Source organism: Callionymus lyra, chromosome 14 (genome assembly GCF_982586985.1).
Source record: "Callionymus lyra chromosome 14, fCalLyr1.hap1.1, whole genome shotgun sequence".
NCBI classification, from domain to species: Eukaryota; Metazoa; Chordata; class Actinopteri; order Syngnathiformes; family Callionymidae; genus Callionymus; species Callionymus lyra.
This window is the reverse complement of record NC_141831.1, coordinates 18,846,771-18,871,663: the sequence shown is the minus strand read 5'-3', so window position 1 is coordinate 18,871,663 and position 24,893 is coordinate 18,846,771. Positions and strand designations below refer to the sequence as shown.

General features: G+C 36.8%; 1 protein-coding gene across 1 annotated transcript in view; it reads right to left on the bottom strand.

Moving 5' to 3' along the window:
* The window catches only part of nsg2 (neuronal vesicle trafficking associated 2), a 29,047-nt gene extending 4,822 nt beyond the window's left edge, over positions 1-24,225 (bottom strand). Inside the window, exons 1-3 of the mRNA XM_087807808.1 lie at positions 24,088-24,225; positions 23,738-23,909; positions 11,367-11,477 (exon numbers count right to left, since the gene is read on the bottom strand). Of these exons, the coding sequence (XP_087663934.1) occupies positions 11,367-11,477; positions 23,738-23,866 (240 nt within the window). The 5' untranslated portion in view covers positions 23,867-23,909; positions 24,088-24,225. The remainder of the gene's footprint in view (positions 1-11,366; positions 11,478-23,737; positions 23,910-24,087) is intronic.
* Positions 24,226-24,893: the final 668 nt, after the last annotated feature.

The following is a 24,893-nucleotide window of genomic DNA, read 5'->3' as shown; positions in this document are numbered from 1 at the left end:
TACTGACGGACCTGATAATCCAGCAACTATGTTTATTTATCTTTAAATACCATTTTTTAACAAGCCATGACGACCTCAGTGAGTCATTCTAAAAGGTAGAAATAAAGGTTTTTATTATCTTATTTCTTCAGTTTTTCCAGCTGTTTAAAAACCAACTAAGTCATGTGACCCTTGGAGATTTGACCCAGATTTAATGTAGGTCAAATGGAAGGTAAAGTGAAAAGGGACTTTTGATGGACAGCTCATGGAACGAACACAAATCCAGATTAACTGCAGAGCAAATCCGAAGGGAATTGAATTGATCAGGCTATTCAAAGAGAATATTCCTACTTTCCACCAGTTCTTAACCCTTGTGTCATCTCTGGGTCAAAGTGACCCGTATGCCAAAAAGCACACGTTACACAACATTACTTTTAAACTGTTACATTTATACTTTTAATGTACTTATACTTCTTATATAAAGTTGATTTTTTTCCAGGGTTTAAAAAGATACATATTGGATACACTTACTATCTTTTTTCAGTTTTTTTTTATGATTTATGATTTTTTTTTGTTTTAAATATTATTAACACCTTTTTTGGTAATGTAGAATATTTTTGCCTAATTTATTTTTGTTTGCAAATTTAAATGTAAAGAAAATAATTATCTTCAGAATTATAGATATTCACAAGAATTATTAACTATAATTAAATAACAACTTCACTTATTATTAAAAACGTTAAAAACCTTTTGGGACATAATTTAAAATTAAAAAATGATCAGAGTCTTTTTACACTGTACATGAGTTTTTTTTACAACATTTTTTTGCGGTATTCCACAAAGTTGTTCTGGGCCACAAACAGATATGTTTTTCAGCCTTCGGGTCACCTTGACCCAGACAGAACACTAAGGTTAAGCCTTGGTTACATGTTTTTATTTTATTTTGGGTGATAGACGTTTTGGAAGAATTTATATTTTTTCAGCTTTAAGGGAGCATTCCTTTTTTCAACCACTGTCAACTAAATTTAGCATTAAAATAGAAAATGAAGTCAATTTTGAGTTCAGAATTCTTTGGTTTATTTTTTGTAAAAAGTTTAAAATTATATTTAATTGCAGATCAATATCCTTTGTTAACTATGTTTCTCAATTTGAGCGCAAAAAAAAACAACAAAAAAGCATTTATAGAATGTATTTCTAATGCATTTTTTAGTCACTAAACGTATTGGTTCCCTCACTCGTGAACAAGACCCTGACTAGGACTAAAGTTGGGGATGAGACACTGTTTTCCTCTCGCTCCTCCTGAATCTGAAGTCTAATCCTGGCTGCTGTGACTCACCGGTAACTTTGTATTCCTGAACAATTGTGTTGTGATGCAGAACATCGTGTCCTTTAAGAACATGGATGTCGGGTCGCTCTGCCCGCCGGCCGCTCACGTAACTTTTGGTGGTTAAACACAACATCCTGTTCCGTGTGTCTGCCATGGAAAGATGACCAACTCTGAAAATCTGTGTTTTATTGTATTTATCTTAATATACAGTATAATAACAAAAAGAAACATTTTTATTCTGTAATTATTATTTTAATGTCATTAATTAAGGGACTTTTATTATTCTTTCGTTAGCCTTTAAAACAAAAAACACTATATTTTTATGCCAAAAGAAAATCTTACTTAATCATTAATATTACATTTAACTCATTTAAAATAAAATAAAACTTCTCTTCTCAAATTACTAATTGACAAACAAACATATGCGATTATCAATTCACATTTTAGCTTCATTAATCCATGTATAGAATCATCAGAAAACATTTTAAAAAATAAAAATGTCAAGTTGCTTATCTCCATAAAGCTTATTTATAAACCAAATTAACAAGAAGTTTGTGGCTCTAAACCTTTAAAACTTTCACATTCATTCCCATGGCTTGTTATAAACTCACACTACACACTGAACAACACCAGAACTCACACTCTTCACACATATGGAGACACAGACGTCTTCAGAACTTCACGGGGATCAGAAAAAAAACATGCGAGAAATCTAAACGTGATAAAAGATATTTGCATGAAGTCACGATGGACAATAGAGGTTCGTTTCATCTTTCTTCGGGTCTATTTTGAGACAAGAAGTCACACAAAAGAAGTGTGTGCGTCAACACAACCCTGCACTCTCTGAGTATCACACAAGAACACACACTATTTTGCGTAGATGAGTCAAGAGCACAAAGCAATCGTATTAGTTTTCACACAAACCTTCTCATTGCCGACAAAAGGTTTCTTCGTCACCGTTAAGGTTCGTTCATAACAGACACAAAGATGCACTGAAACCTACTGATTGGGTTTTTATATCGAGACACTTTAAACTGTTGCGCTGCATAAAATACATGATAACTAAGAAGAATGAAACTGATGGAGCCAGAGATCTATAGATGTTTTACTTCTTTTTTCATACTTCCATATTGTTTAAAGGTTTAACTCTGCTTCTCTGATCCGCCATTTTGACTTTCCACTAACATTAGATCCCTTACAGCATCTTTGCCTACTACTTGAGAAAGCGGCAGGAAGTCGTTTGTCACCGAAAACCAACAAGTCTGTGACAAAAAAAGAGTGAGAGTAAGATAGTGAGAAGCTCAAACATCTAGGAGAGACTCAAAGTTTAACCAGTTGAGTATAAAAACTACATGAAACTGATGTTGGAATTTGTCACTATTATTTTTAATTTAATCACCTTTTTTCTCTAAATATAACAGTTACTTTTTGTTTTTCTCTGTTTTATTTGTCCTATTTTGAGTATATACTTAACCGAAAGTATTTACTTGTTTTTTTCTGATTTGCTTCTTGCGATACTTATCACGATACATGTGTCACGATACGATAGGACTATACGATACTTGACTCTGAATTTACAGACCACGAGACTCTTGACGAAGTCGTAATTGTTTTTATTTGTTTTGAAGCTGCTGGAGTCGACTGCATCCTCTTGTCCTCAGTCATTGCCGGGATTGGCGAAATTCAATTGTTCCTTTAGCTGCGTACTGACTGCTGCCATCTAGCGTCCAGAAGTTTAATTGCAACACTAAAATGAACAAATAATGTGAATATTTGCAGGTAAATTGTAAAAGAAAAAAAAATGGACAAAACGACTTATTTTAGTTTATACAAACTTTACTTAACTATAAACCACAACATCTGGATCTTGAATAGTGTTTAATTAAATGTACATTTATATTATTTAAAGTTTTTATTTTAATGTTTTGTATATAATTGTAAAATAATTGTAAAAAAGTATCATGGAAGAAATATTGTGATATTTAATGATAAAAAAGCTACCCCAGATCAGAGGAGAACATTGACTGTCTTTATAACGCTACTGTAGATCAACTAAAAGACTCAAAAGACCTAAAAGATTCTCGTTTAAATGAAACCTGCTTCTCTCGCTCACACAAACCCAAAGTTCTCCACGTTCAGAGTGATCTGTGATTGTGTTACGATCTCAGAGACATCACCAAGGTCACACCAACAACAACAAACAAAGCCCTGCAGAAATAAAGGAAGCGATCCAGAATCCCGTTTTTTCTGCCAAGTGCACAAAACGCCACTTTGTCGGGCTCTCAACAGGAATAATCCTCGGCGGTCTGAGCGAGCACATTCTGAGGTCGCTCGTCCTCCACGAGAGCTCAGAGGGAAATCGCTGAATTCTCTCTTTAGCTGCTCCAAGTCGGCCATTGTGGCGCCGCGGCGGGGATTAAGCGAAGACTCGGTGTCCTTCAGCGAGTATCAGCGCCTCCAGGATTTCTGAACCGGAGACAAATTAAAAGTCTTTTCCCCCAAATCCTGACTGAGCGAGGAGAAGAGCCGCCGGGATTACTGGCTCGCTCGCCACTTCAAGCTCCTGCAGGTTTACGCTGGAAGTCGCTCGCTGTGGTCTGAAGACACTAGAGTCTGTCCTGGTTTAAACCTTTAAAGGTGGGGTAGATAATCTTCAAAACACCTGGAGCAAGCGCATCGTTCTCGTCGAGGCCTCCGGAGCTTTCCAGCATCCATCGCTAAAGATTGAGTGACAGGAGAAGATGAAGGGGGCGGGACCAAGGGTGGTTGAGTTTGATTGACATATTAAATTGCCAATCATTTCTTACGCTTCTTTATTTTTAATTAATTGATTTAAAATGGGATTAAATCAAGAATGGAGAAAAAAATGATGAAATAAAAATGTGACGTAGGTTGAAGATGTCGATGTATAAATAAATATTTGTGATCACATAAATTTTTACTATTAAATATTAAACATTTGTGAAAAATTAAAAGAAAAAACCTAATGTAAAATCTAACATAATAAAATGAAAAATAATTTATTAACAAGGAAAATCATTATGTTGAATATATATATACTGGATATACATGTTTAAATTATTTAAATAAATTATATTACTATAAAATAATACATTTGAGGGAGAAAATATGATTATAATACCATTAAGAATAATAATAAGAAAAATATTGTTTGTATGGTCGTGCAAATTAATAGTTTCTCTTCTGAGCAGAACCGAAAATAAAAGGAAAAAATGAAAGTTTGAGTTTGACATTTTAGATGACGACCAATTTAAAAAGTACATTATTATTATTTTTTTTTAATTTATTTTATAATGCTATGCTCCCAAAAATTAAAACAAGCATTCAACGGCAAAAATATAAATATAATGAAATAAAAATGCGAAATGTCATTCCAAAAATATGTATTTATTTTGAAATACTGTGTGGCAGAGCTTGAAAAAATTCAAAATTTTAAAATATTAAAACTATTTATTTATTTTTTTTAATTTATTGTAAGAAAATCACAAATAATTTATTAAAAGGGAAAGTTTGAGTTTGACATTAGTTATGCTTTAAGATATCGACCAATTGGAGCAGCATATATTTTTTATAATTATTTCTTTTTTCTTTGCTTCCAAAAATGTGATCAAATAAGGAAAACTGAGGGAAAATATGATAAAACAAAAATGTAGAAATGTTTTTACCCAAAAATTAAAATGAAAAACTAACATAATCTTAATGTTGTGTAATAAAATTACGAATCATTTTTTTAAAAAGCACCAAATTATACAAAAAACAAAGATATATATACTGTATATATATCTCTTATGTGATTAAAATAAATTATATTATTATGAATTATGAATATGAAGGCAAAAAACATTACACTGATAATAATATATATAAAACGTTAGATGTTGAATAGTTCAATTTGAAAGATCTTCTTCAGAGCAGAACCGACAACTTCCGACACACAACTGACACACGATTATTAATCTCAGTCGACAAGAAAACCTCGACGCTCTCAGAGGACGAACCAGTCGCAGCTGGATTCCAGGAACGAAGCGAAGACGTTACAGTTGTCAGAAATCTCAGGTGATAATGAGAAGGAGCGCGAAGACGTCGTCCATCATCCACGACTCTGGGCTAGAAAACAGCGGCTAATGAGGCGTCGGCAGTAAACGTGTGAGGCGGCGCCAAACATCTGGACTGATGAACAGCTTCTGCCGCCGGGAGATATCAGGCTGTGATTGATGAGAGGAGCTGCCACTCATCCGACACACACACCTAACAAGCATCTAAACAGTTGTTTACATCGCAGGACAAGGTTCATTACTAGAATGGATCACCTGCTCCTCAGTCTCCCACGAGGGCTTTATGATCCCGAGTATGTTGTGTGAGTCTGTGTGAGTGATGAGGGTCTCGCTCGGGCGTCCATGAATGTTGCCTCAGACCCTCGTCTGATCCATTTAGAGGAAATGTTGTTTAAAAAATACTTATTTACATTTATTTACTTTCTTTCTTAATGGGCTTTTTTGGAAAATATCCTTAAAGTAAATTTGTAGCCGTTTTTTTTTACCATACAAAGGTCAATAACTTCTGATAAAGCTTTATGAAGCAGTGTCATTATTTTCAGAGTCCACTAGATGGCGCTCTCAGCACTATTTTCCTTTGTTTTGAACAACTTTTCTAATGAAACATCACATCTTTTTTAAACGGATGGCGCCACCTACTGACCCCGAAACACTATGTCAGCGAAAGTCTACTTTGTCATCAGTTCGCTGTGGAAATAAAGATTTAAGTGCGTATTTAGTTTTAGTGTTTGTCGTTTTCTATTGCTTCATGTGTTTACCGTTGCCCCCTACAGTAGTGGAGGAAGTATAGCACAAACGATTGCTATTTTTTTTTCTTTAAGTGTTACATTTTTGTGTTGTCTCTTTTTAAAGTTTTACTATTGGAATTTATCATCAGGTTTTATGTGTATCTGTGTTTTTTATAGGTTTTTATATATTCATTTATTTGTTTTTTACTTGAAAAAATAATGTATCTTTTTTTATTAATTTATCTTCCTTTGTAACTCTTAATTTTTTCATTTAAATTATATTTTTAACAGATGTCAATCTTCTGCTAAAAGTTTCAAATATTTATGATTTTTAAAAACGTTTGCCAGTTGTGATCTGAGTGCGTTCCACCGCGCCTGCACTCTTTTCTTCGTCTTTTACTCTGAATCATTGACATAAAAGGGTTTTTTTTCACTCCCTCCTCGGTTGCCTGGTCGTTGCGTGTTCAATTCCTGCCCTGGACTAGACACCCGGATTCACTCCTGATGATGGTTGAGCTGGCACGCTGCGTCGCAGCCTACTCCCGTCAGTGTGTGAATTGTTACATGAAGCGCTGATTAAGTGAAAAGTATGAAAGGCGCTCCATACATAAGAGCCAATTACTTTTTTCTTCCTCCCTCTATTCTGTCTTTTATTCTTCTCCTGCACGTCCTCCTTACTCCTGACAAATCACCATATCATCAGCAAACATCATCATAAACCGATTGATCGTTTTTTCCTCCTTCTCTCGCCTGCAGGTCTGAGTGAAGCAGGTGAATGTGAAGTGAAAGTAAGCAGCAGTAATTTGCTGCGACCTAACCAAGGTTGAAGGTCGCTGCGGAGGTCGTGGTTATCAGAGCTCAGGGAAGGTAATAACAGGATAATTAATCTGGACGTTCGCAGCCTCTGCTGAGTCTTCTTGAGTCATTCGGTCGTTGCTGGGATGACATTCGTGTTGACATTTACCTGGAGGACGGCAGAGGATGTGGCCAAAAACAACTAAAACGATAAAACTAAATCCATTTCTTATCTTTTTCTATTTAATGTTCTTGCTGCAAACTTTATATATTCAGTTTTATTTGATATTTTGACAGTTAACACTTGTTTTTTCCCTGAAAATGCATTAAAAATAAATACTCACCAAATGGTTTAAACAAATTAAACTACTTTTGTTCCAACATTATGGATGGTGTAAAGATAAACGTGACAAATTGCATCTGGCATCTTTTCTTGCTATTAAACATAATAAAGTTGTTTATATTTCCTTCTCCTCTTACTTAAATAATAATCATTTACTTGGGTGCTTATTATTAAACCATTTTGAATTTTCAGTTTGCTGTTAGCCAGTCCAAATAAATACATTGATGCTGCAGTAGATACAAAACTCTGCAGTGAGAATTCTGACCCGCTCTAGTAGAAGAACTCACATTTCTCCGATCCTTAAAACTCTTCACTGGCTTCCAGTTTCTTTCAGAATCAACTTTAAAATTCTGGTTCTTACTTTCAGATCTATTTATGGTCAGGATCCTTACATCAGTGATCTGATCCAGCCTTACACCCCAGCTCGGGCTCTGAGGTCTGTGGATCAGAATCTACTGATGGTTCCTGAACACACTACCGGGCCAGAGGAGAGAAATCCTTCCAGGCTGTTGCTCCTAAGCTTTGGAACGATATTCTTCTCCCTCTGTGTTTGATGATCTACTGACTCCTTCAAGAAACATCTTCAGACATTTTTATTCATGCAGGCCTTTCCCTGATTCTCTGAGACTCCTGTGTTGTTCTCGGTGTTATCTTGATCTATTAAGTATATATTTTATTGAATATTGTTCTGACTGTTTAAGCGCTTTGTGACCCTGGTCTGGAAAAGCAAATATAAATTACTTACTTACTTACTTACCTACTCTAGCACGACCAACTTTAATCGGCTAATCCTAACGTCGCTAATGCTAAATCATAACATACATCCCATATTTTTCTTTATGCTCTTATAAAAGTTACAAATGTTGATTTGGTTTATGTTTGTATATATTTCAGCAATCATTGTTTGATAATATTCTGTTCAAATGAGTAAATTCTCCATAATATATATATGTATATTTTCAAATTATGAATGAAGACATTTTTGTGATAAATTATAATAAGTGTGTTTTATTAGAGTAACTAAGAAATAAAAGGAATATAAAGTCATACATTATCAAATAAGTACTCGTGTGAAAATGTAATTCTTGCACTGAAGTTGAGGTATTATGTACGACCGAAGATGTCGACAAATTTAGACACAGAACTAACAATTGTCGGAAAAAGGTTTCGGTGTTTAAAAGTGAACTGCGACATCTGTTTCCTGGATCTTTGCTTCTGAACCAGCGCCGACCAACGGACACAAGTCTGGGAAAATCTTTGAATGGTTTTCTGCAAGGGTCAGTATTCACAGACGCAAAGATGGACGAGAGACACTGAGGTTGAAAATCAAAATCTTTTTTCATGTTCAGATTTAAAAAATAGCTCATCATAAGTCAAAGGAATACAAACAGGAAGTTCCAACAAAACTCCTGTTTCTACGCTTAACTGCTTTTCAGATAATTGCCTCTGCTAAGGAGCTTATGTCATTATCTCCATTTATCTTTTACCAAAATGTCTCGAAAAAAGGATTTCAATCTTATTTTTTGGTAATGTCAGCAATGGGACAAATGATTGCATTTTGGAATTTTGACAGCGAAATATCAGGCTGTTTGTGTTTTTTACCTTTTCTGTTTTGGGTTGTTGTTGGTAGTTGTTTAAATCACTTGTTTGAGTTCCTCTTTTTAAGGACTTTATTTATTCTCCCCTTTTATGTCCTTTTACTATTTAATAACTTTAACTTCTTATTTTGCACAACCATGTTTATCGAAATCCTGAATTTAATTTTTTTGTAACAAGTTGTGTTTTTTAGTTTGAAAATATTTAAATACTTCTTTTTCTTTCTCCTCGAAACTATAATAAATTGATTTATATAACTTTTCTTGCCTTTTTTTTCTAAAGCTTTAGGGATTTATTTGGAAAATATTGAGTTAAAATCTTAATAGTTGCTTATATTTATAACCTCTTTTTTTTAATATCACAATATTGTATTTTGTTTATTGTAATTTGATTGATTTTTAAGCAAGTTTTTAAAGTCATATATTCATGATATGATGATTCAATTAAGATTAAATAATGGAATGGTGAAGCGCCAGTTCTTGCTCAAACCACTGCCCCCTGCTGTCGAAATTAGCTTATTGCTGCCAATAATATCTCCAAATAGTATCTAAGTGTTCAGATAAAACACATTTTAATACAAGAAAATCATGATATGGAAGTAAATGAGTGGCTTGGCAGAGGTATACGCTCTCTAAGTGCTTTTTGAGGTTTTCCTTAAATAGCTCTGAACAATTCCAGATAAAAATAAATCAAGTCCAGGCCATTAAAACTATCAGAAAGGAGCAGAAGACGCAGTAGATCGTAGATGTTTCAGCGACTGAGCTCTGCATCCACACAACTGCAGCTTTGAAGGCAAAGAAGACGAGCGAACGTTTGCTCTGCAGCGTTTGTTTGCAACATCAGCTCCGTCAGTCAAGCGGTTGAGCCCCAAAAAAAACCCACCGACGTGGCATAAAAGCGCCCGTGAAACGCTTCTCTGTCTAACAAAAGCTGATGGCGTAGCGAGCGCTCTCATCACACGACTGCGTCGCCTGCAGCTTTTTTGAGGGAAGAAAAAGAGAAGGATAAAAAAAAGAAGAAGTGACAAGCGGCGTTAAGGTGGCTCGGGCCTGGAGCGCGGCGGGGCTGCTGTCACGCTGCACCCCGACATCCGTCACAGACACTACGTGAACGTCTCCCCAAAATCAACAAGACTTTTGTGTTTCCTGCACTTCAAAGATCTCTTCATCCTCCTGATGAACCTGGGTTTTGAAGACGTTCCTCCAGAAACCATGTTGAACACGAAAAATGACTTGTTTTTATAGCTTAGTTGAGACGTATAAACAGCTCAGAAATGTTTTATTTTCTCCTTTTATTAATAACAATGACTTGTTCAAGTCTTAATATAAAGCTCGGTTAAGTTATTTGTTTATGGAATGTTTCTCTTTTTCATTTGAGTAGAACTTGTTTGTCAATATAAATGTGAAGTAAATTGACTAAGAAAATGTAAATGAAGTGCAGAATATATTTATATCATGTTTTCTTAATTAATTACATTAATTCAAATTCAATCATTGACAACAAAGTAACCACTTTAGCTTTGTTTTATTAGTTGTTTTGTTCTGAGACATACATGATGTTGCTACAACTGCGTGTTGTGCATCTATTATAGTTCATATTCCAAAATGTATTGTGAGAAAGAAAGATTTTTGAAATTAAGTAGTTTTAAGAATAACACATAAAACTTCACAGAATATTATTTTCAACTCACTCAAATGAGTTGGAGCTGATTAAGCTGGAAAACTAGTTTATAAATAAGAGATATTTTGTCATATACGTAAGTAGTATTTTAATTCATTTTATTTTATAAAAATAAATAAAACAAATTGAATTTCATTTTAGTGTCAAATTATTCTCTTGTCAAATAACAAAGAAAACACACATTTTCAAGAATTAATTATTAATAAACGAAAAATAAATCAATTATTATTTATTTTTCAAGAAAGAAACATGACTTGTAAATCAAACAAATGGAAACCAAGTCATTATTTTTTGTTATTATAATACAACTCTGTGTTTGTCAATGTAGATTTTTAAACATTAAAATAAATACATTTAAAATAAATTCCACTGGAGTTGCTTTAGTCGTTATATGAATGCAATGCATCTTTATTCAATATTTTTTACTCATTATTTTTTTAAATCCAAAGATTTAGCTCAGTATCTCTGAGATTTTGCCGTTTTCATGTATTTAGCATTAATACAATGTTTTATTATATAATGTTGCAAAAATTGAAGCTTTTTTATCTTGTCTTGCTTCATCCTTGTATTCATTCGTGTTTCATGACAGGAACAGGAAACCCTGGCTCTTGTATCACACCAGTGTCGAGCTCGTCTTTCATTCGCACTCTTCTCACTCCAGGTTGCCATGGAGGAGGCTTTTCTCTGCTGCCATGACAACAAGAGTTCACTCTGGTCTCCCATAACAACAACAGCAGAAGAGGCTTCACTGACTCAGCGTGATACGAGGACACGTTTCTCCGACAGAAACGTTCCTTCCAATTGCCTTCAGTCGCCTCGAAATCAAAAGGGTCTTTTCTTACCTTCAGTCTCTCGGAGACGCCGTCGGTGAAGCTGATGGTGAGCTCTTCTACTTTGGGAACCTTCAGCCTCTTCTTCTCGGTCTGGTACTCTGTGCGCGTCTTCACCACCACCTGAGAGGCGAGAAGTTTGGCAGAAGAAGCTCCATGAAAACTCAAATCAAACAAAATTCAATAAACAAACAACAAAACATATCTTAGATGATTTGAAAACAAAGTATTTAAATCAATATATTCTCAAACAAACAGTAAACAGTCAGTAAAAACAACATTTAGCAATAGCAACATTAGCATTAGCATTAGCATAAGGCACAAAACCATGGACCAGGGGTGGGCAATTAAATTTCCTCTGGGGCCACATCATATACTGTGACTGTTGTGAGGGGCCGTCAATCCAAAGGAGAAAAATATGACAGAAAAACTTTGAAAAAACAAAGCAAGTAAGAATAATAAAGAAAGAAATATCAGCATAAAATAAACATGGCTATGTCATAACACTTTTATAAACCTTTCATGTAAAATAAACTGATGGGAAAATAATCTTTTTTCTATAAATATGATGTCAATCATTTTGAGGGGCAAGACATTTTCATAAAAGTAGAAACAAAAAAATCAGAAACGAAAAAAAAAAGAAAAAGATTTAGAGTTTATACAATAATAAACACAATATTAAACTGTAAGCTGTCTGTAAGATGTCTATTTTCTACTAGTGAATGAATATATGTATGAATACATATGTTGAATTATGTATTATTATTATATTATTATCCCATCTCTACTTAAAGAATATGCATGAATAAAGTTAAAGGGCCACATGTGCAGCACAGGTGTGCCATAGACCATAGTAAATTAAGACAATATCTTTAGTTTGAATGGCAAACTGCAAAATTAAAATTCCATTTTATTTAAATCACTACCAAAATAATAATAATTATAAAGGGAATATGAATTAATATTAGGGTTTAGAACAGTAGAAAATTAAGGATAAAAATTGAAAAAAAAAACACTACAAAAAGGCTTTATTATCTATAATAGGAACAGAAAATGCCAAATACAATCTATGTTTTTTATCAAATTCCAAATAAAATCAGTTTGTTGATTTATTAAGTTTTAAAGAATAGCAAGAAAAGTAAAACAAAATATATGTTGGATAAGATCAATGAATAGGATTAATAAATCATTTTAAATAATTTATTTTGGCTAAAATGTGCATTGAAACGAATACTTGTGTGACGGTGCAGCTGCAGCTCTGAAAATAATGTTCTCTCGACGTCCTGCGGTTTCATGTGCGCACAGTGAAGAGAGATGTTGGCGGGGGGCGTCTTCCTCACCGAGCCTGGAACCCCGACCGAGACACACCAGACACAAAATGTCTGCTATTATTGTGTTTCAATGTCTGAATTGATCAGACGGAGCAGCAGAAGAAAATCATCCACTCCCTCGAAAATTCGGACGAAGACGGATGTGCAGCAGCGAGGAAGATGGACGTGCGGGAGCCGCCGAGTAAAATAACATTGTGAGCTGAATAAATCCTGATCAAACTGAGCTGTCACAGAACGATATCATTTAGAACTCAATATCGGCGAGCCGCCGCGGACGGGGCGGAATCTCATAAAAGACTTTTAAGAAAAAGTGTCTCGCGGCTGCACATCTGTCGGGCAGATTTATTGTCGAAGGTGCGACAAACGCTGTCTGTGTGGGCAGTTCAGTCCTAAACTGCTTATGTGGAGGAAAGTGTTGCTGCTCGGAGGACGTCGAAGTTTAGCGTCGCAGGGTGAAATATGAGAATATCTTCCTTACAAATCATCGCCTGCGGAGTAAAAAAAAAAGAGAGATTGTCGGGACAGATGGCTTCCCTTTTAAGGAAAAGATTAAACGTGTCAAATTTGACATGCGCTTTTTTCAAGTTACCGTTTGAAAAACCGTGACTCATACATGGTTTATTCAATTGTTGGCAAACTTCTACAATATGACAGCAGGAGGATTGGTGTAGCAGTTCGCCAGGGTGAACAGGAGGGGGCTCAGCACACAGCTGTGAAGAGAATCTCTAACTAAGGAAATTCAATTTGCTCCTCTTAATGGCGAGGAGCAGCAGTTCTTCTCCGAGTCTCTCCTCGATTCAAATCTAGAGCGAAAATCCTCAGGTTTTTTCACTCACGACCCAAAGTAGAAAAACTAGTGAAGAGAGGAAGAAAATGTCCCCCCAAAACAAGTGCTGATGAAAATGTCACTTTTATTTTTATCTTTATTTTCTCTTCATCCCGAAGAGTCTCGGCAGTGTCTCGACATGAAAGGCAGCAACCGAACAGGAAGAGGAAAGACGGATGCAGAGGAAGTGTAACGTCTTGTTGTCCTTGTGGCTAATCGTTCCTTTCAATGGCCGCCAGAGTGAGACGACGCCAGCTCCTGGACGCTCCACCTGCTCTTGGCTCCAAAAAGGCTTGAACGTTAAAAGGTTGAACGCTACACTGCCCATTTAATTGGACCCCCGAGGCTCCGGAGAGAGGGGGTCCCGGGGGGTCGACATGGACTGTGATGAATGTTCAGCTCTCTCATTCCTTCTCATTTTTTCGATAAAACTTTTTTCGCCTCATTATTGTTGTGTAGAACTCTATCAAACAGAGTCATGACAGGGTCCAGGGTACGTTGGGATTCTATATAAGTGATATAAGATACACTGAAATGAACTGACGATACAATGCGATACACCGGAATGACTTGACGATACGATGCGATACACTGAAATGAACTGACGATACAATGAGATACACTGAAATGAACTGACGATACAATGAGATACACTGAAATGAACTGACGATACAATGAGATACACTGAAATTAACTGACGACACGATGCGATACACTGAAATGACCTGACGATACGATGCGATACACTGAAATGAACTGACGACACGATGCGATACACTGAAATGAACTGACGATAGAATGCGATAAACTGAAATGACCTAAAGATACGATGCGATACACTGAAATGAACTAACGACGCGATGCGATACACTGAAAAGCAACTGACGACACGATGCAATACACTGAAATGACCTAACGACACGATGCGATACACTGAAATGACCGAAAGATACGATGCGATACACTGGAATGACTTGACGATACGATGCGATACACTGAAATTAACTGACAATACAATGAAATACACTGAAATTTACTGACGATACAATGCGATACACTGAAATGACCTAACGATACACTGCAATACACTGAAATGAACTGACGATACAATGCGATACACCGGAATGACCTGACGATACGATGCGATACACTGAAATGAACTGACGATACAATGCGATACACTGAAATGGCCTGATGATACGATGCGATACACTGAAATGGCCTGACGATACGATGCGATACACTGAAATTAACTGACGATACAATGCAATACACTGAAATGGCCTGACGATACGATGCGATACACTGAAATGAACTGACGATACGTTGCGATACACTGAAATGACCTGATGATACGATCCAATACACTGAAATGACCTGGCGATATAATGCAATCACATCTCTAGTTTAGACTACTGTCTAAGCGCTCAAAATATTTTCCCAGAGTGCTTCCTGTTTGTGTAGCATGTTAGCCTTTGAGCTTCTTCTGCAAAAAAGCTTTAATTAAAGGCTTGTTTCGCTTTTTCCTGAACACTTACTGATGGTGACAACAAGTGGGACATTACAGACAAGAGCGTGGAGGAGTTTGGATGTTCTTAAGGGTCCTTTTTAAGGGCAATTTTGAGCACTAGTCGCTGCGTTAAAATGAACATGCATTTGTGCCTATAACTCCAAAAAGGAATCAATTAGTCTGAAAATAATCACAACCTTAGCCGACATGTGGGTGAGTAGCAATTACATTTTTTGGATGAACTATCACTTTGAATCGGCAAGTAAAGAAATGTAAACTGACACTTATATATAATAACTTGACATGTAATATTCCAATGAGTTCCTTGAATTAATTTCACAGCAGCGACTCGCCGGCAAAACCCATTTAATGAAGCTGTGACCTTTGAGAATGTCAATAAGACGAAGCAGGCGCCCAAACCTCACTATTAGTTTTCTGTCAAGAAATGACATTTAATTGGTTCGTTGACGCAGACACATCATTTAAACATCGCTCCGTATCTGAACATTACAACCCTTTTCTCGCATCAGTATGATGAACTTTTGAGTCCAGGCATCTACCTCACCTGTCGCTGGTCATAATGCAGAAGTACTTTTGAGCTGCTCGGGCTCCACCAGGTACTCCATCACTGTATGTTTTTGAGAGACTCCAGGTTCCCGACGGAGAAGCTGTCAGAAGATTCCTCGTTCATGATTCCTCACCATCTTTTATCTCAGCTCTTAGCTCGGCTCTGAGCCTCCAGAGACGCAGACATAGCAAAGTTTCCAGTGAAGTTTTCTCTGCTTGAGGCAGCTGTGGATTTTTCTTCTCTTTGTTTTGACTTATGAATCGTGAAGATAAAAGAAACACTCCTGGCTGAGGCGGATGTCGAAGAGAATTCCTATCAATGTTCAAAGATAACTCAAAGTCACACCTTTGAATAGATTCTGTTTTTCATTGATACTGACAAGACTTTAAGGTGTAGTTATTGACAATTATTTATCCAATTTAGGAGATTCAGAAAATCTGGGGTTTTCACTATACTGGTTAATCATAAATACGATTATAAAAAACATAATAACGTAGTGTTAACAATGATCAAGGGTTCTAATGGCTTGTATTGACAAAAATCTGGAGATACGTATCGTAATACAGGGACATGAGATGTATTGCAATTTAGTAACAAGGACATATTTGTAGTATTGTCCAAGTACCTGGTGTTGCAGAGTTTACAGACCACATGACTCTTGACAAATATGTCTAAATTTTAATAGCTGCTGGAGGCGACTGTATCCTCTCGTCCTATGTCTTCGCCAAGATCTAGCGGGATTTCATTATTCATTTAGGTGCCAAGTACGTAATACTCCCACCTAGCGGCCATAAGTTTAATTGTGACAAAACAATGTACAAACGGCATGAATACTGCATGTTAATGTGGAAAAATTGAATTTTTTATTAAAGTATAAACTATTAAAAAAAAAACATGTTGACATACAATATGATTTGCAAGCCAAAAATGAACAAATTAAAGAAATGCTTCCAAACTATTTTCCCACCTTCGCCTACAACAATCCGAGGAAGTACTTTTTCTTTTTTTTGTTGCTATCGTAGCTGAGTTTTAAGGTTTTTCCCTTCACATGAAATGTGTTGGAAAACCTCACAGAGAAGTCCCCGATGTAGGTCAGCTTTTTCCTGTTTGAGTCAGTGGAGAAAAAAACAAAGGCATTTGAAAGGAAAAAGAAAATTTGAAGCAAAAGTGAAGAATTCCAAGAGTTCTTTGATATGACAATTTATTAAAAGGTTATCTGATATTGTAATGGTATCGTTACAAATAAAAATTACTTACTTACTTACAGTGACATTTACCTATTTCTGTCTACAATAATATATATAATATAATATTCCTGGAGAGTACTTTGCGAACCGCCATCAGGACCCAACTAAAGGGGAAAAAAGTCATTTGTTTATTTATATATTATTTGAAGATAAAAACCTAAGGTAACGATCAAGAACTTCTCACCAGCAATAATCATGTTTACCACTCGGTCGACATCTTTTCTTTGCCGCCAGATTATCCCGTGCACGAAAATATCTGCTTCAATTTGCACACGGAGCTTTCTCGGGTATTAACCCAGAATATTCTGTCTATAATAGACTTAGCATGATGGCAGGAATCTGCTAGCTAGCCAGGCTCGGGCCGATCCAGCTTTGAGAAAACATGAGGCGTACCATCATCAACCCTAAACTTGTAATAATAAAACAGCGTGGTAGAAACCTTGAAGGGGATTTTCAAAGTTTAATTCATCTCACGATGCCTCATAATCATTAATTTCATCTTCACTCTTGCGATGAAACCCATAATATCATCGACTACAAAGAGGAACAACGGAGGATGGAAACAAACTAATCATCTGTGAAGTTCCTCCTTCTCATCTTGCACATGAATGGAAGACGGACGGTTCAGAAGTAAATGACTTCCTGCGGTGGTCGTGATGTTAAAGTATCACCGCTGGTGTGTTTTATGGCTGTTGTTGTTGTTGTTGTTGTTGTGACACAACAGCAAGTGTTTACGATGGATTAAGAGAAAACCCTGAAAGCTCTTTCTTAGACGTCGGGGAGATTATACTTTTCATTACCGGCTTTTGTCTAGTGGTCCAACAGATTATGAAAAAATGTTTTTTTGGCATTTTGTTTTTGGCAAATGGTTGGACGGTATAACCAGCTCATGGGCCATTTATGAGTCTTTTTTTTTGGTCTATAAATTTGCAATTCTGAAAACAGTATCAGGAAAGTAGCTTGAACAGTAGCTAAACAACATCCTGTGTTGAGTTTCCAGTTTTCTTCCTGTATTTGTGCGGTTGTCCCGTGAGTCCTCTGGTTTCCTCCCACAGTCCAAACACATACTGAGGTTAATTGGTTACTCAAAAGTCCCGAGTGTTACTCGTCTCCCTGAAGTCATCACCAGAGGTACAAGTTTCAGCAGCTTTCAGCTGAAATAAAAACGTAAACAACAGCCGGACATTTAAAGAGCAATCACCGGAGAGACATTTCAGGACTAATTGTAGCCATTAGCTCAACTATGAGTGTGTGAGGTAGTATCAGCCTCGCTCAGAAGTAAACTTTAAAATAAAAGTAGATGAAAAAACAAACATATTTAAGGCAAATTATATTAGCATCACAGTACAGTTGTTGTGAGAGTTAGCTGTTGCTAACAACAAGTAAAATCTAATCTAATCTAATCTATCGCCTTTCATTTATATTGTTAATACAAAACAAACAAATCAATCTTTCAAACATGACAAGAATATTGATATAAAAAGGGTATTTGCAAATGTAAATAACTAATCAAATACCTTTGAGATTGTTGCTGAAATTCTTGAATAGTTTACACCACTGGTTGGTTTATTAAAAACTCAAATGAATAGTCACTTTTGTCAAATAATAAGCATTTATTTGTCTATAATAAATTGCAATTATCATTTGGATTATGTTAAAACAGTAAAAAAAAAAGAAAAATATATTATATTAATTAAATTGGCATTAAATTATAATGTAATTTGATATGCACTTGAAATTGTATTGTAATATACAGTATGTGCATGTAAAAATACATCAAGTCATCAAAAGAACTAAGTAATTATAAAATAAAATAATAATAAATATTGTAACAATTTTTAATAAAACATAAGAAGATAAAATATAAGTATTTCTGTAAAGACAAATTAAAATATCTTTAAATAGTATTTACCAATGAATAAATAAACGCAGGTGAAAACAAATAATCCGGGGTAAACCGATGTTACGATTAAATTTAAAAAAAGACTCTCCCTTGTGTATTTTTAGAAGGTTCTGGAAGAATGAACGAAAGGCTAAAAACAAAGACACACATTTATCATTTAACAAGACACATCTTTGAAGCAGCTTCTTCAGAGTGAGCTTTGTTCTGTGGCGACAACACGAGAGGGAAACACTGCCGTGTTGTTGTTGAGAGATCGAACGGAGAAAGGGTCGACCCGGCGGCGACTGGCCAAGCCCGGTCCAAATCTAATCAAATTCTGACTCCGGGCCAAAGTCGTTCCGCGTCACCTTTCACATCATTCCGGCCACCGTTTCCTCCCCTTCCCCCCCCCCCCCCCGAGATCCCTGTAATCACGGAGGTCAGCGGCTCGGATCAGCGCCGTGGATCTGTAAAGCTTCTCAGATCTCAGGACCTGAATCAGACACGATGACCCGATAAAACTGGCTCGGGTTTTCAGGGGCGAAACTGGTGCAGGATCAGATCCAAAAAACGCTCACTAAAGACCTTAAAATCCAACTGGATGGGAACAGATTTTATTCGACTTAGAGCTTCAGCTCCGTTGAATTGAAAGTACAGCGGCGAAGACTTCCTTTATAAACCATCACTATTATTAACAATATTTTGATCTTCCTACTAGACTTTTAGGCAAGACCGCCTCAGTCGAGACCAACACATTTTGCTTATAGACCACTATTACTCCCTTAGATAGGGGGACACAGAGAGAACCCCATGACCTGGTGGTCAAATCAAGCCCCCCCCAAAGACATCTTATGAGGCCAAACCAGATGGTTGCCTCAAATCAAAGTATATTGATGTTGATATCGTGACCTATAAAGATCCCACATTATATACTGACTGTTGTAAGGGGCCGTCAAGCAAAAGACAAAAAAAGAAACGAAAAAATAATAGTAATAAAATAAAATGTTAGTGTTAATCTGATATATTATTTAATTTTAATCTGTATTTTATTGAAGGATTCTGAAGTAGTAATTTTAATATATTTAAAAATTTAAAAATAATGCATATCAACCACATTATGCCCTAAAATAAGTGTCGTAATATGACATTGAATGTAAATTCCATTAGTTTGGTCGTAAACATTAGCAATAAAAAGAAGAAAAAAAATCACTAATATCTTTCACCAGTTACATGTTTATCTTTACCTGTAATACAATTGTTAGCTAGCCATCGTAAACATTTTAAAATGTCCAGTTTTATAGTATTATTTTGACCCCTTGTTTTGATTGGTTTTGACAAAACAAGACCACATATAAGTAGATATCGTAGTAGTTCTTGAGACTAAGACCGGTCCTGAAAACTACGGCGTTAATCGACAATAGAGAAAATGTGGGTCCACAGTCAAACATGGGCATTTTAGGAACAACCCAAACTTTTAAAAAGTACACACGAGCTTAGCTAGAACACTTTTGACTCGGCAATACATCAGAAAACTTGGGAAGCAGGTTCAGATGTTGGTTCTGTTCTGTCAGGTGAGTTCCAAGAAGCTGACGACTCTACGCAAATGGGTGGTTTTGAAACCAAAAAAAGGACGAGGACTGAGAGGTCAAAGGTCTCCTCCTCCTCCTCCAGGCACCGCAGAGAAAGAACCCGACACAAGAAATGCTGAGACATCAAAGACAAACGTTGTGATTCTCCACACCTCGTCCTCCCTGACATCTCATTACAGACGTCTCTGGTGCGCTGCTGCGTGATTCATCAGCGAGACGAATGCATCGAGACAAACGCTTAAAACTGAAGCAACCTTTAAAGCTTCCAAACAACATCTGAATTTGCAGCAATATTTCAAGGTCCGGGCTCCTGGTGATAACAGCAGCAGCAGCCGATCCAACATTAATTCAAGTCAAGAAATCCACCGTCAGAACCGGCGAGTCGGGAAGAAACAGCAATTCTGTGGCTCTGTGGGCTTGTGGGACGAAGACAGGCTTCATCCCTCAAGGAGACAAACATATATTTCATGTTCGTCTTCTCTCGTGTCTGGACCTGATCACGTGATCGTAGCGACACGCCTCACTCCACGAGTGACTCATGATCCCAGTGACACCTGTTGTGGTTCTGGTGACCGCCCAGCTGTCACTCACCTGGTGCAGAGGTGAGTTTCATCAGCGTCGTTCAGACCCACTGAGGGAGAATTGTTCTGTTCTAGGTCTGACCCGTGTCGCCTTTAGCTACGACTCTTGTCGAAGCTTTGGCCAAAATGCCAACAACAAGTATTTGTTAGCGTTGAGAAGCTGGAGTTGTAGAGTATATGTTAGCATAGAGGTGCTAACATATACCGCTAGAGTTGTAGAGTATATATTAGCATTGAGGTGCTAACATATACTTGTTGTTGGCAGTTTGGCCAAGCTAAAACTCCATTGAAATATGTTAGCACCTCAATGCTAACATAAACTCTACAACTCCAGCGGTATATGTTAGCACTTTAATGCTATCATATAATCTACAACTCCTGCATCGCAATACTAACATATGATCTACAACTCTAGTGGTATATGTTAGCACCTCAATGCTATAATATACTGCTGTAGTTGTATATGTTAGCACTTCAATGCTATCATATCAATAAAGTTCTACCTAACCTAATATACAGCTCTAGTAGTATATGTTAGCACCTCAATGCTAACATATACTATACAACTCCAGTGGTATATGATAGCACGTCAATGATAACATATACTCTACAACTCCAGCGGTATATGTTAGCACCTCAATGCTAACATATACTTCTCTATTAGTACATGTAAGCACCTCAATGCTAACATATACTGCTCCAGTAGTATATATTGGCAACTCAATGCTAACATATAATCTACAACTCCATCAGTTTATGTAAGCGCCTCAATGCTAACATATACTGCTCCAGTAGTATATATTAGCACCTCAATGCTAACCTATACTCTACAACTCCAGTAGTTTATGTTAGCACCTCAATGCTAACCTTCGAGCTCAAAGGCAACTCTGCTTTCCTCCCAAAAAACATATTACAAATCTATTACAGAAAAGCAAATGAAAAGAATAGCCAACAAGGATTGATTAGCCAACGTCAGTGTCAACCAGTTTTTGACTTTCCAGGGTGTCCCTTTTTATCTGCGGTTGTATGTGGCGTTCAATCCGACACTCGACTATCAACTTATAGCCGAGCTCGCGGCAGCAGCAGAACATCCCCGACACTTGCGATGTCTGCTGACATTTGTCTCGCGAGGCGTGTGTTGGGATTCGTGCTGGCAGTCGTGCCATTGAGCAAGTTGCTCTCTCGTCTACGGGCGCGTTTTTTATTTGGACAGAACCAGGTCAGATGCGCGACCTTTTCCAGGACACGGTCCAACTGTCAACTGACATCCTGTCGGATGATTTCCTGACTCTCGCTGATACAAGTTTTTGGCAAACGGTCTTTTGGACGCCAGCGCCCCTGAAACTGTTGCCGGTCAGTGGATTATCTAATCCATGACGGATTGATTGAGAGTCACGTGTGGACGTTCACTCAGACGCCGGGAGAGAGTTTTTTCGTTGTCGGGAATCGAGGCCAAACTGATGAAACTGATGGAAACTCTGACGCAGCGGTTCGCGTGTTCTGGTTGGTAAGAGGGTTGAAGAGACTTGTTGAATAATTCAGATTAATCCAGATTAAGACTTTTCTACTGCAGACCAACTGCCTCAAAATCTTTTAAAAATGTATACTTTCTACTTGCTTTTACTATTGTTTTATTTTGAAATTTACCGCCAGTTTGTAACTTCATTTGTTTTGAAAAGGTACACCTTTTTATACGAAAAAAAATATTTTCTTTTCTTGTGTTCACATGTTTTTTTCTCAAAATCTTGGGTTTATTTTTATTAATTTATTTTCCCCAATGTGTCATTATCAAGAGGTTTTCATAATCCAGGATAAATCCGCCAAAAAACTGTAGGAAAACAAATTGTGTGTGTCTGTCTTTTAGCAAAAAAATCAGAGGTTTGTGTTCATTCTACAAAATGTAAGTAAGTAAGTAAGTAAGTAAGTAAGTAATTTTTATTTGTAAAGCACTTTTCCAGACCAGGGTCACAAAGCGCTTAAACAATCAAAACAATATTCAATAAAATATATACTTTAAAGGGCAAAATGTGTATTTAGTCATGGGAAATAAGATCCTTGGCGGAGGTATGCACTCTCTCTTTTTAAAGTTTCGATCTATTGAATTAAAGTGTAACGTCTGTTATTAGAGAGGAATTGCATAAAGATTATTAAAGATTATTAAAGTGATACATTTAAATAATCCATATGTGTTATGATCTTTAACACCTTTAAAACCCAGACCAGATTCACATCCATCAAGAGCCACGCAGACACTTTCAGTACAATAACTCCAGAACAAGATGAACGCATAAGGGTGGCAGTGATGAGTTCACTGAGAGAAGGTGAGATGAAGAGAGCCCAGTGTTTGTTTGAATTAAAAAGTGAGTCAAAAAGTAGTTTGTTTTTTTTGTTTACATTTTTAATTGTGACATTTTCCTAGTCCTACTAAAGCAGATAAAAACAACATGTTTCAGAAACCGTATCTAGTTTTAAATTACTGAGGCTCCAGTGTGTTGTTATTCGTGTATTTAAAGTGTGTTTTGACAAACATAACTTACTAAAAAACTCAAACGCATCATGTCAGTGTCACATGTTCACAGCTGCTGAACCAACTGACTCTGGATCAGCTCAACTATTGAACTGCAATACCATAAACGTGGCCTCAGTGCGGCTCTGATGCGTCACAACCGCCGCCATGGAAACTGGATTAAAAAACAGCAGTGGTGCAGTTACTATGGGATGTCGGTCGGGATGATAAATGACGGGCCGTCTGTTTACAAATCTGTCTCTTAATCTCATCTGGAAAAACAAAGGACGGTGGCCAGAGGAACAAACACAGAAAAGTTGCCACAAAAAAACATGTCCCTCACCTTGTCAGGTGCTTGGCTCTGGAGGCTGCCCACGTCCAGGGGGGTGATGAGGGGCACATTTTGGAAGCCGTCCTCCACGCTCACAGCTTTGGCCCCTTTGTCCTGAAGATTACTCCCTAGTTTCACCATTTTTTATTTCCCTCCTTTTATATTCCTTTTCAAGCCCGTTTTCCTGGAGAGAAAAAAAAATCACTGATCAAACCGAGCAGATCTACCGTTGAACGCGTGGAATCATGGGAGGAATAACTGGATCATAAAAGTATTAAAATTGTAAATAAACATTTTGTTTAAAGTGTTGCTAATAATGGTGTGGAAATGCAAAAATAAAATGTAAACAAAGTGGTACTTACAGCGGCGCGTGCACGTCAGAGTGGCCGGGTGTGTGCGGGGTGTGCGTGTGGATGGAGGAGCCGGTGGAGTCGGGCGTGTTGCGGGAGCTGAGGTTGCGGGGGAGCGACGCTGCTGCACCGGCGGAGACACACGGATGTCTGGCGGCAGGTCGTCACACCAGCAGCCCAACCCCCAGATTAATGCACGCGGTTCGTCCCCGCCGCCGCTAGAGGGCGCACTTGTACTGGAAGGAATCTGTCTCTCTAAGGACATTTTGTTGAAACAGAATATTTTAATAGGTTTGGGTTAGTAAATAAATATGAATATTGATTAAATAAAAACAATTTCCACGGGCATTAACTCATAATAAATATAATACATATCAGGTGTTAAAACTAAAATGTTAACGCAAAACTCCATCATACTGACAAAAACACTAATTTTGTAAATACTATTTTAACCCAATTTGTCTTGTTTTTTTAATGATGAACAAGTACATAAGCGCTATACAAATAAACTTACTTACATTTGGAAGTGGATTGGAATCCATGACACAGCAAAGGAGGAGGAGAGTAAAAATGATGCAACACCGCCATCTACCGGTTAATACACTGTAATGTGATTATAAACTTAAAATTCAACATTATACTTTTAAATGCTTTTGCTGTTATTAGTGGGGTTTTTTTCAATGTATTTTAATATTATTTCATCTTAAATGTTTTATGTACTTTTTTATTTTATTGTGCTTTTTTTTTGGGGGGGGGGGGACATTTCATTTTTATTGAATTCATTTTGAGCTTTTGTACCAAATGCCTTTGTCGTTTCG